The sequence below is a fragment of the Pelodiscus sinensis genome, chromosome 17 (assembly GCF_052426305.1).
Source record: "Pelodiscus sinensis isolate ZL-2025 chromosome 17, ASM5242630v1, whole genome shotgun sequence".
In the NCBI taxonomy this organism is placed as follows: Eukaryota; Metazoa; Chordata; order Testudines; family Trionychidae; genus Pelodiscus; species Pelodiscus sinensis.
This window is the reverse complement of record NC_143068.1, coordinates 35,927,487-35,938,869: the sequence shown is the minus strand read 5'-3', so window position 1 is coordinate 35,938,869 and position 11,383 is coordinate 35,927,487. Positions and strand designations below refer to the sequence as shown.

Sequence of the window (11,383 nt, the reverse complement as noted above, 5' to 3'; positions counted from 1 at the left end):
ACCCCCCCCCATCAGCCGCTGCGCCGTGAGCTGGCCCCCCCAGCAGCGCATGGCCTCCCGTGCCCCTCCTTCTGGGCACCTCAGTGGGGCCTAGCATGGGCCAGGGGGCTGCAAGTGGGGTGCACAGGCCCCAGCAATGCCAGCAAGGTGCCCGCCTGGGGCTGCTCTGGCCCGTCTCTGCGTGGGACCCGGGCCAAGGGCGTTTCCCTGCCAGCGACCAGCCGGACAGGGATTTACCACCCAGACAAGCTGTGCAGCGCTTGGCCGAGGGCTGGCACCACCCGCCTGGGCCTTGCTAAGCAGCTGTCAATCACCCCCGGCCCCACACGCACCCCCCAGCTCCCTATAAATCTCCCTGCCCCAGCTCCCTCCCGCTGGCACCGGCAGCATGGCCACAGAGCAGCTGGCAGGAGAGGCGCAGGCTGGCACCGAGCCAGGCCCCAGTGGCATGTGGGGCACCCCAGGGGTGCAGCCTCCTCCTCCCGGCGCCGTCCTGCAGCTGCCCTTCACCTACCCGGCCTCACACGGCACCAGCCTGCTGCTGCCGCGGCCCCTGGGGCTCCTCACGCAGCCAGTAAGTGAGGGGCCAGCGGGGGGTGGGGCAGGGGCTGTCTGCCCGCGGCAGAGGAGATACCCGGGGGGCCCCTACCCTGGCAGGGAAAGGGGGGAGGTAGCGGCGCCTAGTGTGGCTGGGCTCAGCCGGGTGGCTCAGGGTTCCCGGGGAGGTGCTAGGGGGTGGCATTGGGGGCAAGTGATTAGAGCCAGTGGCTGGGCAGCACGGCCCACTCTGCTATGCCCGCCTGGGTCCCCGCACCTGGGACTCGCCCGCCTGCCCTTGGGGGGGCTCATGGGCCTGGGGGGGCCTGGCTGCGGGGTGCTCTGAGCCCCCGGGAACAATAGCCCAGGAGCTGTGGCGGCACCCTGCCCATGGGCTGGGGGGCCTGGTGCTAGCCACAGCCCCTTGGAGAGGAGGGGAGGGGACGGGGGCGACCTTCAGCAAACCCCAGGGGCTGCCAATGGGACTCAGGACCCTGGAGGAGGGGGGCAGGGCTGGACCTGCCCCACAGCCCGGCAGGTCCCCGTGTGCTCTGCACTGGCGGGCTCCAGGGCCTGACCCTGCTCTCCCTCGGGGGCTGGACACTGGGATTGCCAGGGGGCAGGGCTGGGAGGCTCCAGCGAGCTCCTTCCCTCGGGGCTCCCGCAACCGGGCCCCACAGCCCCCCCTTCCCCGCCCCCCTGTGCCTTCCAGGTGCCGGCTGCCAGCGCCCTGCAGCCCCTGCTGCTGCCCAGCCCTCTGCTCTGCGCCCCCTGCATCGGCCAGGGCCCGTCTGCAGCGCCGCCCCGCCCCAGGGCGCCCGCCTCCCGGGAGAGCACCCGCGCCCTGAAGGCCTGGCTGGGCCAGCACCGCCGGCGCCCCTACCCCAGCCGGGGCGAGAAGGTGGCGCTGGCCCTGCTCAGCCGCATGAGCCTCACGCAGGTCTCCACGTGGTTCGCCAACGCCCGCCGGCGCCTCAGGAAGGAGCAGCAGGCGCGCGGGGCCCCCCGCCGGGAGCCCGGGCCCCAGGACGAGGGGCCGGGGGGCAGCCCCCGGCAGAGCAGCCCAGGCCCCGGCCCGGCGCCAAGTCCCCGGCCCGAGGGCAGGCAGCCCCAGCTCTGGCGTCTGGCTGAGACCGCGGCAGCCCCCCAGCCGGAGCCAGGATCCCGCCTGCGCACGGGGGGGCCCCTGCCCTGCGGGGACCATGGGGCACCTGCGTTGGCAGGGGGGACCGTGTACGTCCTCCCCCCCCACCTCAGCCTGGCCCTGCCCTGGGGCCCCGAGAGCCACTGGCAGCTCCCCCTGTGAGCCAGGCCGGGCAGCGGGGGCGCAGGGGGGGCTTCTCTGCCCACGGGGCCTTGGGGGTGGGTCCGCGAGGGGCTCCCAGGAGACGGGAGGGGTCCAGAGGCTTTGGCAGGCGGGGGGGCAGCAGGCCTGTGGGTCTGAAGGGGGCCGGTTGCGCCCACTGTGCTGCCGCCAGGGCCCTCGCCAGCCCCACGTGCTCGAGGCGGGGCCTGAGGGCCACAGCCCAGTGGTGCTGTCCCCCCCGGGGCCCCTGGGGAGACAGAGCCCAGCTGGGCCCAGGCAGCCTTTTCCCTTCTGCCTAATAAAGATGAACAAGCCACTCGAGTCACCAGCCTCTTCCTGGGCACGAATTGCCAGCCCCCCGGCCCAGGGCCCCCGGCTCAGCGCTGGGCTGGGCAGCCCCACCGGGGCCCTGGAGCGAGTCCGACCGTGGGGGCCGAGGGCCAGGGGACAAAATGGCTGGAAACCACTTGGGGGGGGAAGCCCCCAGCCCCTGCAGCCGAGCAGCAGGAAACGCCTGCGGAGCTGCCAGCCACTCGCCCGGTGCCTTAGGCAACGGCTCCCCGCGCAGCCCAGGGGCCCCCCAAACCCAGCCACAGAGCTGCGCTTCCCCCCCCCCACCGCCCCAGCCAGGCCCCCACCCAGCCACTCGCCCGGTGCCTTAGGCAACGGCTCCCCGCGCGGCCCAGGGGCCCCCCCAAACCCAGCCACAGAGCTGCGCTTCCCCCCACCGCCCCAGCCAGGCCCCCACCCAGCCACTCGCCCGGTGCCTTAGGCAACGGCTCCCCGCGCAGCCCAGGGGTCCCGCAAGAGGCAGGCGGCACGGGGGCCAGAGGCTCTGGCTGCCTCATGGCCAGCAGCGGAGAGCAGGGCGCTCAGGGCCCCCCCAAACAGCCACAGAGCTGCGCTTCCCCCCACCGCCCCAGCCAGGCTCCCACCCAGCCACGAGGCCGGGGCCGTCGGGACAGGGGGAGCTCAGCAGCAAGGGGCCTGGGTGGGCAAAAGGGATCGTACCCGGAGGCACAGCGCACGGTGGGGGTGGCGCGCCCTCCCCCGTTGCCATGGGCTCCTGCCACGCTGGACTGCAGGGCAGGACGGATGGGCAGCCTAGTGGGCAAACTCCAGCCACCGGCCCCCCAGGCTCACAGGTCCCTCCCCCCCACGGCCCAGGCTCTCTGGGGCCAGGCTCCACCAGGGGTCCAAGGTCTCCTGGCCGGGCTATGGGGCCGGGTTCTCTGGAGCTGGGTTCCCCGGGCTGGGTTCTCCGAGCCAGGCTCTGGGGCCGGGCTCTGGAGCTGGGTTCTCCGGGGCCGGGCTCTGGGGCTGGGTTCTCTGGAGCTGGGTTCTCCGGGGCCGGGCTCTGGGGCTGGGTTCTCTGGGGCCAGGCTCTGGGGCCGGGTTCTCCTGGCCGGGCTCTGGGGCTGGGTTCTCTGGGGCCGGGTTCTCCTGGCCGGGCTCTGGGGCTGGGTTCTCTGGGGCCGGGTTCTCCTGGCCGGGCTCTGGGGCTGGGTTCTCTGGGGCCAGGCTCTGGGGCTGGGTTCTCTGGGCCCGGGCTCTGGGGCTGGGTTCTCCTGGCCGGGCTCTGGGGCTGGGTTCTCTGGGGCCGGGTTCTCTGGAGCTGGGTTCTCTGGAGCTGGGTTCTCTGGGGCTGGGCTCTGGAGCTGGGTTCTCTGGGGCCGGGTTCTCTGGGGCCGGGCTCTGGGGCCGGGTTCTCTGGGGCCGGGCTCTGGGGCTGGGTTCTCTGGGGCCGGGTTCTGGGGCTGGGTTCTCCGGGCCGGGCTCTGGGGCCGGGTTCTCCGGGCCGGGCTCTGGGGCCGGGTTCTCCTGGCCGGGCTCTGGGGCTGGGTTCTCCGGGCCGGGCTCTGGGGCCGGGTTCTCCTGGCCGGGCTCTGGGGCCGGGTTCTCTGGGGCCGGGTTCTCCTGGCCAGGCTCTGGGGCCGGGCTCTGGGGCCGGGTTCTGGGGCTGGGTTCTCCGGGCCGGGCTCTGGGGCTGGGTTCTCCGGGCCGGGCTCTGGGGCCGGGTTCTCTGGAGCTGGGTTCTCTGGGGCCGGGCTCTGGGGCTGGGTTCTCTGGGGCCAGGCTCTGGGGCTGGGTTCTCTGGGCCCGGGCTCTGGGGCTGGGTTCTCTGGGGCCGGGTTCTCCTGGCCGGGCTCTGGGGCTGGGTTCTCCGGGCCGGGCTCTGGGGCCGGGTTCTCCTGGCCGGGCTCTGGGGCTGGGTTCTCCGGGCCGGGCTCTGGGGCCGGGTTCTCCTGGCCGGGCTCTGGGGCCGGGTTCTCTGGGGCCGGGTTCTCCTGGCCAGGCTCTGGGGCCGGGCTCTGGGGCCGGGTTCTCCTGGCCGGGTTTTCCGGGGCCGCAAGGAGCCTGCCATTTGCACTGCAAGAGACTCCAGGGCTCAGTACTAGAAATGGCCACGTGGGCCCAGGCCCCCTCCCCACCAGCCTGGGCAGCGAGCTCCAGGGTGCAGCAGAGGGGGACTCTCGAGACAGAGCAGGGCCGGGCCTCCCTGGGGGGGACAGCTGAGCACCAAGACCCAGGGCAGCTGGTTTTTAACGTCCCTAAGAACCAGGAAACAAACATCACAACTAGACTTGACTTTGCTTTCTTCGATCAACGTAATAAAGGGGCTGGCGGGTTCGTTAACCCTTCAGAGAGTTCAGACCGAAGCCGACTGAGGCGCTTCAAAACCATCTCACCAAACTAAGTGATTGAGCATCAAAACGGCAAATGAAATTGAACGTTGATGACTAAAGTGACGCGCACTGGGGAAAAGAATCCCAAAGATACTTGCGATAAGATGGGGACTAATTTAGCTACAACCACTCAAGAGAGATCTTGGAGTCAGTGTGGATACTTGCATGTAGATAGTTCTCTGAAAACAGCCACACAAAAAGCAAACAGAATGTTAGGGATCATTAAAAAAGGGCTAGAGAATAAGACAGAGAATATCTTATTGCCGCTGTATAAAACCAGGGGCCGCCCACATCTGGAATCCTGCGTCCAGACGTGGTCGTCTCATCTCAAAAAGATCTATTGGCTTTGGAAAAGGTTCAGAAAAGGGCAACACAAATGCTGAGGGGTTTGGAACGGGTCCCATATGAGGAGAGATTAAAGAGACTTGGGCTTTTCAGCTTAGAAAAGAGGAGACTCGGGGGATGGGATCGAGGTCTATAAATCACGAGCGGTGTGGAGAAAGTGACTAAGGAAAACGTATTTACTTGTTCCCATAACATCAGAACGAGGGGTCACCAAATGAAATCAATAAGCAGCATATTTAAAACAAACAAAAGGAAGTTTTTCTTCACTCCGCACAGTTAACCTGTGGAACTCCCTGCCAGAGGATGTGGTGAAGGCCAGGACTATAACAGGGTTGAAAAAAGATCTAGATAGATTCCTGGAGGTTGGGTCCATCAACGGCCGTTAGCCAGGCTGGGTGGGGATGGTCCCTGGCCTCTGTCTGGAGGTGGGTGGCGGGAGGGATCCCGTGAGGATTCCCTGCTGTGACCCCTCCCTCTGGGGCACCTGGCCCTGGCCACTGCCGGCTGGACGGGCCATTGGTCTGACCCCGTCTGGCTGTTCTGATGTTCTTAAAAACAAGCCCCGAGGAGGTTAAATAAAGCCCAGCGGGCCCCAGGGAAACCACAACGACTAGGAACAGCTGCAAAGCCGCCGTCACAGGGAAATCCCTTCGCTCTGACGGGCCCTGCGGGGAGCGCGGTGCTGCGCACGGCTCCTTACACGCTGGCCGGGCGGGGCCGGGCCAGGCAGCGGGAAGGCCGGCGCTGCCCGGCAGGACGATGGCAGCAGGGTGCGTAGCGCATCTCCCTGCAGCAAGGGGGGCCTGGCCTGGGCCCCGAGCGGTGACGCCCTCCGGCAGGCTCAGGGCGAGGGCGGCCGGAGGAGCTCCCGGCACAGGCACTGGCAGAGGCTGCCGAGCACGCAGAGCAGCAGGGTGCAGGGCACCAGGCCGGCCAGCACGAGGCCCAGGCCCCGGCGCTCCATGAGCAGCAGGTAGATGCCGAAGGGCAGGGAGCTGAGGTAGACGAGGCAGAGCGCCCAGAGGAGGAAGTGGGGGCCGGCCCGCCCGGGGCACTTCGGGGGGGGGCCGTCCCAGGGCAGCGCGTCCAGGCTGACGGGGCGGTACAGGCGGATCACGTCCCGCAGGCCCAGCCCCTCGGGGCGCGGCCCGTCCCCGGGCAGCTCCAGCAGGGTGAGGACCAGGCAGTCGGGGGCGCTGCGGGCGGGCTCCAGGACGCTGGGGCACAGGAGCACCTCGGGGGAGGGCAGGGGGCCCCGCAGCGCCGCCAGCACCTGCCCGTCATCCCGGAGCTGCTGCACGTCCGCCCCGGGCACCGGGGTCTCCTGGCGGCAGAAGGGGCAGCTGAGCAGGCGGGGCGCGGGCTCGCCCAGGGCCGCCATCCTGCGCAGGCAGGCGGCGCAGACCCGGTGGCAGCAGCCGAGCAGCTTGGGCGCGTGGGCCCGGGCGTCGTAGCGGTGGCAGCAGATCTGGCACTCCAGCTCCGGCAGCCCCGGCTGGTCGCTCGCCAGCTCCCCGGCCTGGGGCTCCATGATCGCCTGGGGGGTCAGGGGAGACCTGCATGAGTGCGAGCAGAGACCCACGGACCCCCCCGACAGCGCCCCGGCCTCCCAGGCCCCCCCGACAGCGCCCCCCCGACAGCGCCCCGGCCTCCCAGGCCCCCCCGACAGCGCCCCGGCCTCCCGGGGCCCCCCCCCGACAGCGCCCCCCCCGACAGCGCCCCGGCCTCCCAGGGCCCCCCCGACAGCGCCCCGGCCTCCCAGGCCCCCCCCCCCCCCGACAGCGCCCCAGGCTCCCAGGCCCCCCCGACAGCGCCCTGGCCTCCCAGGCCCCCCCGACAGCGCCCCCCCGACAGCGCCCCGGCCTCCCAGGCCCCCCCGACAGCGCCCCGGCCTCCCAGGCCCCCCCGACAGCGCCCCCCCGACAGCGCCCCGGCCTCCCGGGGCCCCCCCCGACAGTGCCCCGGCCTCCCGGGGCCCCCCCGACAGCGCCCCCCCCGACAGCGCCCCGGCCTCCCGGGGCCCCCCCCCGACAGCGCCCCCCCCGACAGCGCCCCGGCCTCCCAGGGCCCCCCCGACAGCGCCCCGGCCTCCCAGGCCCCCCCCGACAGCGCCTCGGTCTCCCGGGGCCCCCCCCCGACAGCGCCCCCCCCGACAGCGCCCCGGCCTCCCAGGCCCCCCCGACAGCGGCCCCCCGCCCCCGGGCGCTGCACAGGGCCCCTCCGCCGGGCTGGAGCGGGGCGCGCGCCTGGGGCTGCCCCGGGCTCCGCGGCTGCGGCGTCTGACGCCCGAGGAGGAGCCTGCCCAGGGCAGAGCCCCCCCGCGGCCCGGCCCCCCCCCCCGCGCCTTCAGCCGGGCCGAGTGCGAGCCCCGCTGGCGAGCCCGGACGCATCCGCCGCGGTGGGGGGGCGGACACGTCTCCCGTCTCCCGCGCCGCGGGCGGGGCCCCTCCGTGCCCCGGGACCCCCCCCCGCGCCCCGGGACCCCGCCCGCAGCCACCTGCCGCGTGAGCCCGGCTCGCCCTGCGGGGGGGGCAAGGAGCCGCCGCCGGACAAGCCCGCTGCTCCCGGGACCCTGCCCCCCCCCCACGGGCTCGTGCCCGGCCCCCGAGCAGCTGGCAGCTCCCTGGCACCGCCGAGGCGGCAGACTGAGTCCGGCCCCCCCCTCCCCCCGGCAGAGGAGCCTGTGGCGGCCCAGGGGCCGTGCCCCCCCCCCCCCCGTGTGCCAGGCTCTGGCTGCAAACACCAGCCCCACGTGGGCCCTGCCCTGGGCACTGAGCCCCTCCCCCTCGCAGGGGCAGCCCCCACCGCGGTGCCCAGGGCCTGCAGGCTCAGAGGGCGGAACGGCCGCCCCCCCTCGTCCTCCCCAGCCCACCTCCTACCTGCAGGCTGCAGCAGATGGCACTTTGCCACCCCCCCCCCCAGCCCCAGCACCTGCACTGCCACGCTCCCCCAGGCCCAGCCCTTGCAATGGCCCTCCGGGCACCGAGGAGCGGCTCTGGGCGACGGCAGGGCCAGGCCGCCGGAGGAAGCTGCAGCGTCTCCCGCACAGCTCAGCGAAAGCCAGGGCTGCTGCTGGGTGCTGGATTGACAGGCCTGAGTCATCTCCACAGCAGAGGCGGCAGCGCGCCCGCACCCTCCATGGCCAGCACCAGCACCGGGGTGTGACGGGGAGTCAGGGTCCCCTGCCTCCTGCACCCCCGAAGTGGCCGAACAGACTCCCCCAGCCAGTAGAACAGGGGAGTTTATTGCTTCTCCAGCATACAGCACAGCACAGATGTCATCTGGTTCCAGGGCAGGCCTAGGATGCCTCAGCCCCCCTTGAGATGGGGGATACTGGGCCCCTAAATCCCAGCCCATTGCTCAGGCTGCTTCCTCCATGATCCCAGACAGAAAACCCAACTCTCCTCCAGCCCTGCCCCCAGCCAGGTGCTCGTCTCCCCCCCCCCCTTTGTCTCCCCCTGGGCGGCTGAGCCTGGGTGTCTGGTGAATCCACATTTGGGAGAGTCAGTGGGAATCCCCCATCCCAGCACAGGGGGGCCCGGTCACAGAGCAGGCAGCCCCCCCCCCCCCACTGCACCACACGGGGCTGCAGCACAAAGCCGGTGCCGGCTGGGAGCAAGTCCAGAGCAAGCTGGAAAAGCCACGGAGCAGCAACAGAGGCAGAGCACCTAGGCCAAGACCCCCCCCGGCTGCCTGAGGAGACAGCTGGCATCCGATCGGTGCCGTGCGTAGCACTATCTAGTAGTGTGCACAGAGCCCCTCAGCTCCCCCTCCGCCAGTCGCACTCCCCAGCCCCCCCCAAACGGGGACTGCAGAGTCAGTGACCAGCCCCTCCTTGTGGACTCCACTTCTCCAGGGCAACATTCAACTCCCGGCGCCGGGAGGCCAAGGGGTCAGATGGAACCAGGAGCTGGCAGACAGGACGGTGGCTACAAGCCAAGTTGCTCAGGGCCTGGCGCTGGCACCAATCTCATCGAGCAGTTTCATTCAGGACCTCGGCCCCAGAAGCGGGAGCGTGCGGACAAAACTGGCTGCCCCAAAGCTGGGGCCCAGGCAAGCGCCCAAGACCTTGACAGCTACTGAGCAGGCAGTCGGATTTATTCCAGCCGGCACAGGACCCGGAGCTGCTACGGTGACGTGAACGGGAAAGAGGCGACTCCTAGGACGCACGGGCCAAGGATTTGCAGTAGAGACGGACGTTACGCCCGGCCCTGGGGAGCCCTCGGCTGGCGCGGGGATGAATTCAGAGCGAATTGGTGCAGGGAGCGGGTACCAGGATGAAAGCGCTAAGCCCAGGCTGTCTCCACTCACCCTGCCGGGATCGAGGTTCTCGTATGGACTCATAAATCGAACGCGGAGGGCGGCTCCGGCCAGTGACCGAATTCCCGGCGGCCACGAGGAGGAAGAGATCGGCCTGCGCAGCGGGGACAGCACCCTGCTCGGCTTAAGAGAAGCCCACTCCAGCTGCAGCTTCTCCGGCGCTGGCCCGGCCCAGACCTGGCCCAAAAGAGGCAGCTGCAGGAGCTGGGCTCGTTCAGCCTAAGGCCAGTCGCATGCCCCAGGTGCAAAGGGAGAGAAACTGGCCACTCAGTGGTGGGGGGTGAAGTTAGAGACTGCCCAGCCCTCAGGGCAGGTCTGGAACTGCCTCAAGGAAAGCAGTGGAGCAAGGCCCAGCTGGCCCCCAGGCTGCACGTGGCAGGATGAGCTAGCTGGTAGTGGCACAAGGCTAGGAGCGAAGAGCCGCCCTGCCCAGAGAGGGGCGCTATTGGAGGGGGCTCTGAGCTGCTATTTTCATTCATTCCCCGGCAGCTGGGGGTGGGGCTCGCTCCCAGGGCACTGGGTTTGGTGTCAGGAAGGGATTTTCCTCCAGGGCCGATGGGCACAGAGCTGGAAGATTTTCCACCTTCCTGGGTGGGGTGGAGCACAGGACACATGCACGCCAGCTAGCGCCAAGAGCAGACCCGCTGTCACGGGCAGCCTTTAAAGCAGGATGCGAGGGCTCCAGGAACTCAGCCCGAGCTAGGCGCCCTGTAACGCGCCGGTGATCAGACTGGTCCTTCGAGACCACCCGTCTCCCTGCACTGCTCGGCTTTGTTCACAGCAGCCCTCCCAACTTCTGCAAGCAGAGAGGCAGAAACATGCCCCTGCGGCACCACCCCGTGTGATTTACCCTGCGAGCAGGCCCTCCGCGCACCGAGGCAGGGGCTGGAATAGTGTGATCACGGAGCTAGAGCCCACCAAGAGGGCAGCGTTAAGGCTCCATGGCCAACCTGAGTGGTTCCTTGGTTGGAGCAATGGATGTCGTGAATGGTCTGAGGCCATGGATCATTTCCTAGGTATTTCAAGGGGTGAGCCTCACGCACGTTCTCTCCTGCGGCATCGAGCTGCCCCGAGCGGGTTCAGTGGTAGGGCTAGGACCCCACAGGCCTCTGCCCTTGAGCCAAGGCAGCAGCAGCGGGTGGGCCTGGTGCCTGGGGACCAGCACTGAAAGGCACCGCACTTTGCCAGGGGGTTGACAGACACTTGCAGAGAAACGGGGAGACGCAGGATCTTGATTCCATTCTGGGGGGGGGGGTTAGTGCAGATTCCTCAGCCTGTTCTCCCCAGACTCCTCTCCCGTGCCCCAGGCCCCAGCCTAGACCCTACCCTTCAGGTTTCTGAGCCCGGGCCCACTGCCCCCCCACTCCTCATCTCCTTCACTGTGCCCAACCCACCTCTCCTGGCCTCAACACCGCTCCTGCCACTGGCGACTGTCCTCCCCCAGCTCTCCCTGGCTGTGCGCCAGTCTGTGCCCAGCCGCTCCCAATTGTCACTCACCTGCCAGGGCCTTGCCCCAATGCCAGCTGCTTACCCAGTCAGCTACCCCACTCCCCTCCAAGTCCTCAGCTAATCTGCCCCCCTCCATTTACCTCCCTGGCTCCGTCTAGCTTTCGTCCCCATTCAAGGCAGACGGCTGCCTGCAGGGGGTCATTCAGGGCACTGGAAGGAGGCTTCCTGCTCCCTCGCAGTGCCTGGCCTGGAGCAGATGGAAGTGGTCAGGGCAGGAGGCTGCTGTGCTGGACCATGTTCGGTCACTGGGGTGGCACATGCAGACCCGTGGGGCCAAGAGGCTGGAACAGGCTGGGTGGAAGTGGCTCGAGCAATCTGGTGAGCTCCAGGACCAAAGGGAGCCTCACACCTGCTCAGGGAGGAAGGCTCCAGCCACTGCTGAAGTCCCAGAAGTCTCTGCAGGGCCTGTGCACACTGGATTTCCGGAATCGAGGCAGGAAGGCCCAGCCCATGTAACAAAGAGCCCCCCGGCCCCCGTTCAGATCTCTGCTCCGGCGCACGGGCCCTTGCACTGGGTCAGAATGCACGACCACGTGCAAACTGGCCCCATGGCCCCTGGCTTCCTGCGAGAAAGGCCTGGAAGTTCCCAACTCATGCCAGCCCACTGCTCCGGCAGCCTCTGCTCCAGGGTCACCGGCCCGCTTGCCGCTACCCGCTGGTCCTGCGCTCCTGTGCTGCG

At 69.6% G+C, this 11,383-nt stretch overlaps 1 protein-coding gene across 1 annotated transcript; it reads right to left on the bottom strand.

The window, feature by feature from the left end:
• Nucleotides 1-5,037: 5,037 nt before the first annotated feature.
• LOC142825200 (E3 ubiquitin-protein ligase RNF182-like) lies at nt 5,038-6,581 on the bottom strand. The gene has a single exon (XM_075917079.2). It carries the CDS (start codon nt 6,404-6,406, stop codon nt 5,717-5,719), a length of 690 nt encoding a protein of 229 aa, XP_075773194.2. The 5' UTR covers nt 6,407-6,581; the 3' UTR covers nt 5,038-5,716.
• Between the last annotated feature and the right edge of the window lie 4,802 nt (nt 6,582-11,383).

What these genes read in the sequence shown, in the direction of transcription:
- LOC142825200 (XM_075917079.2), bottom strand. Translation starts at nt 6,406, where the DNA reads ATGGAGCCCCAGGCCGGGGAGCTGGCGAGCGACCAGCCGGGGCTGCCG.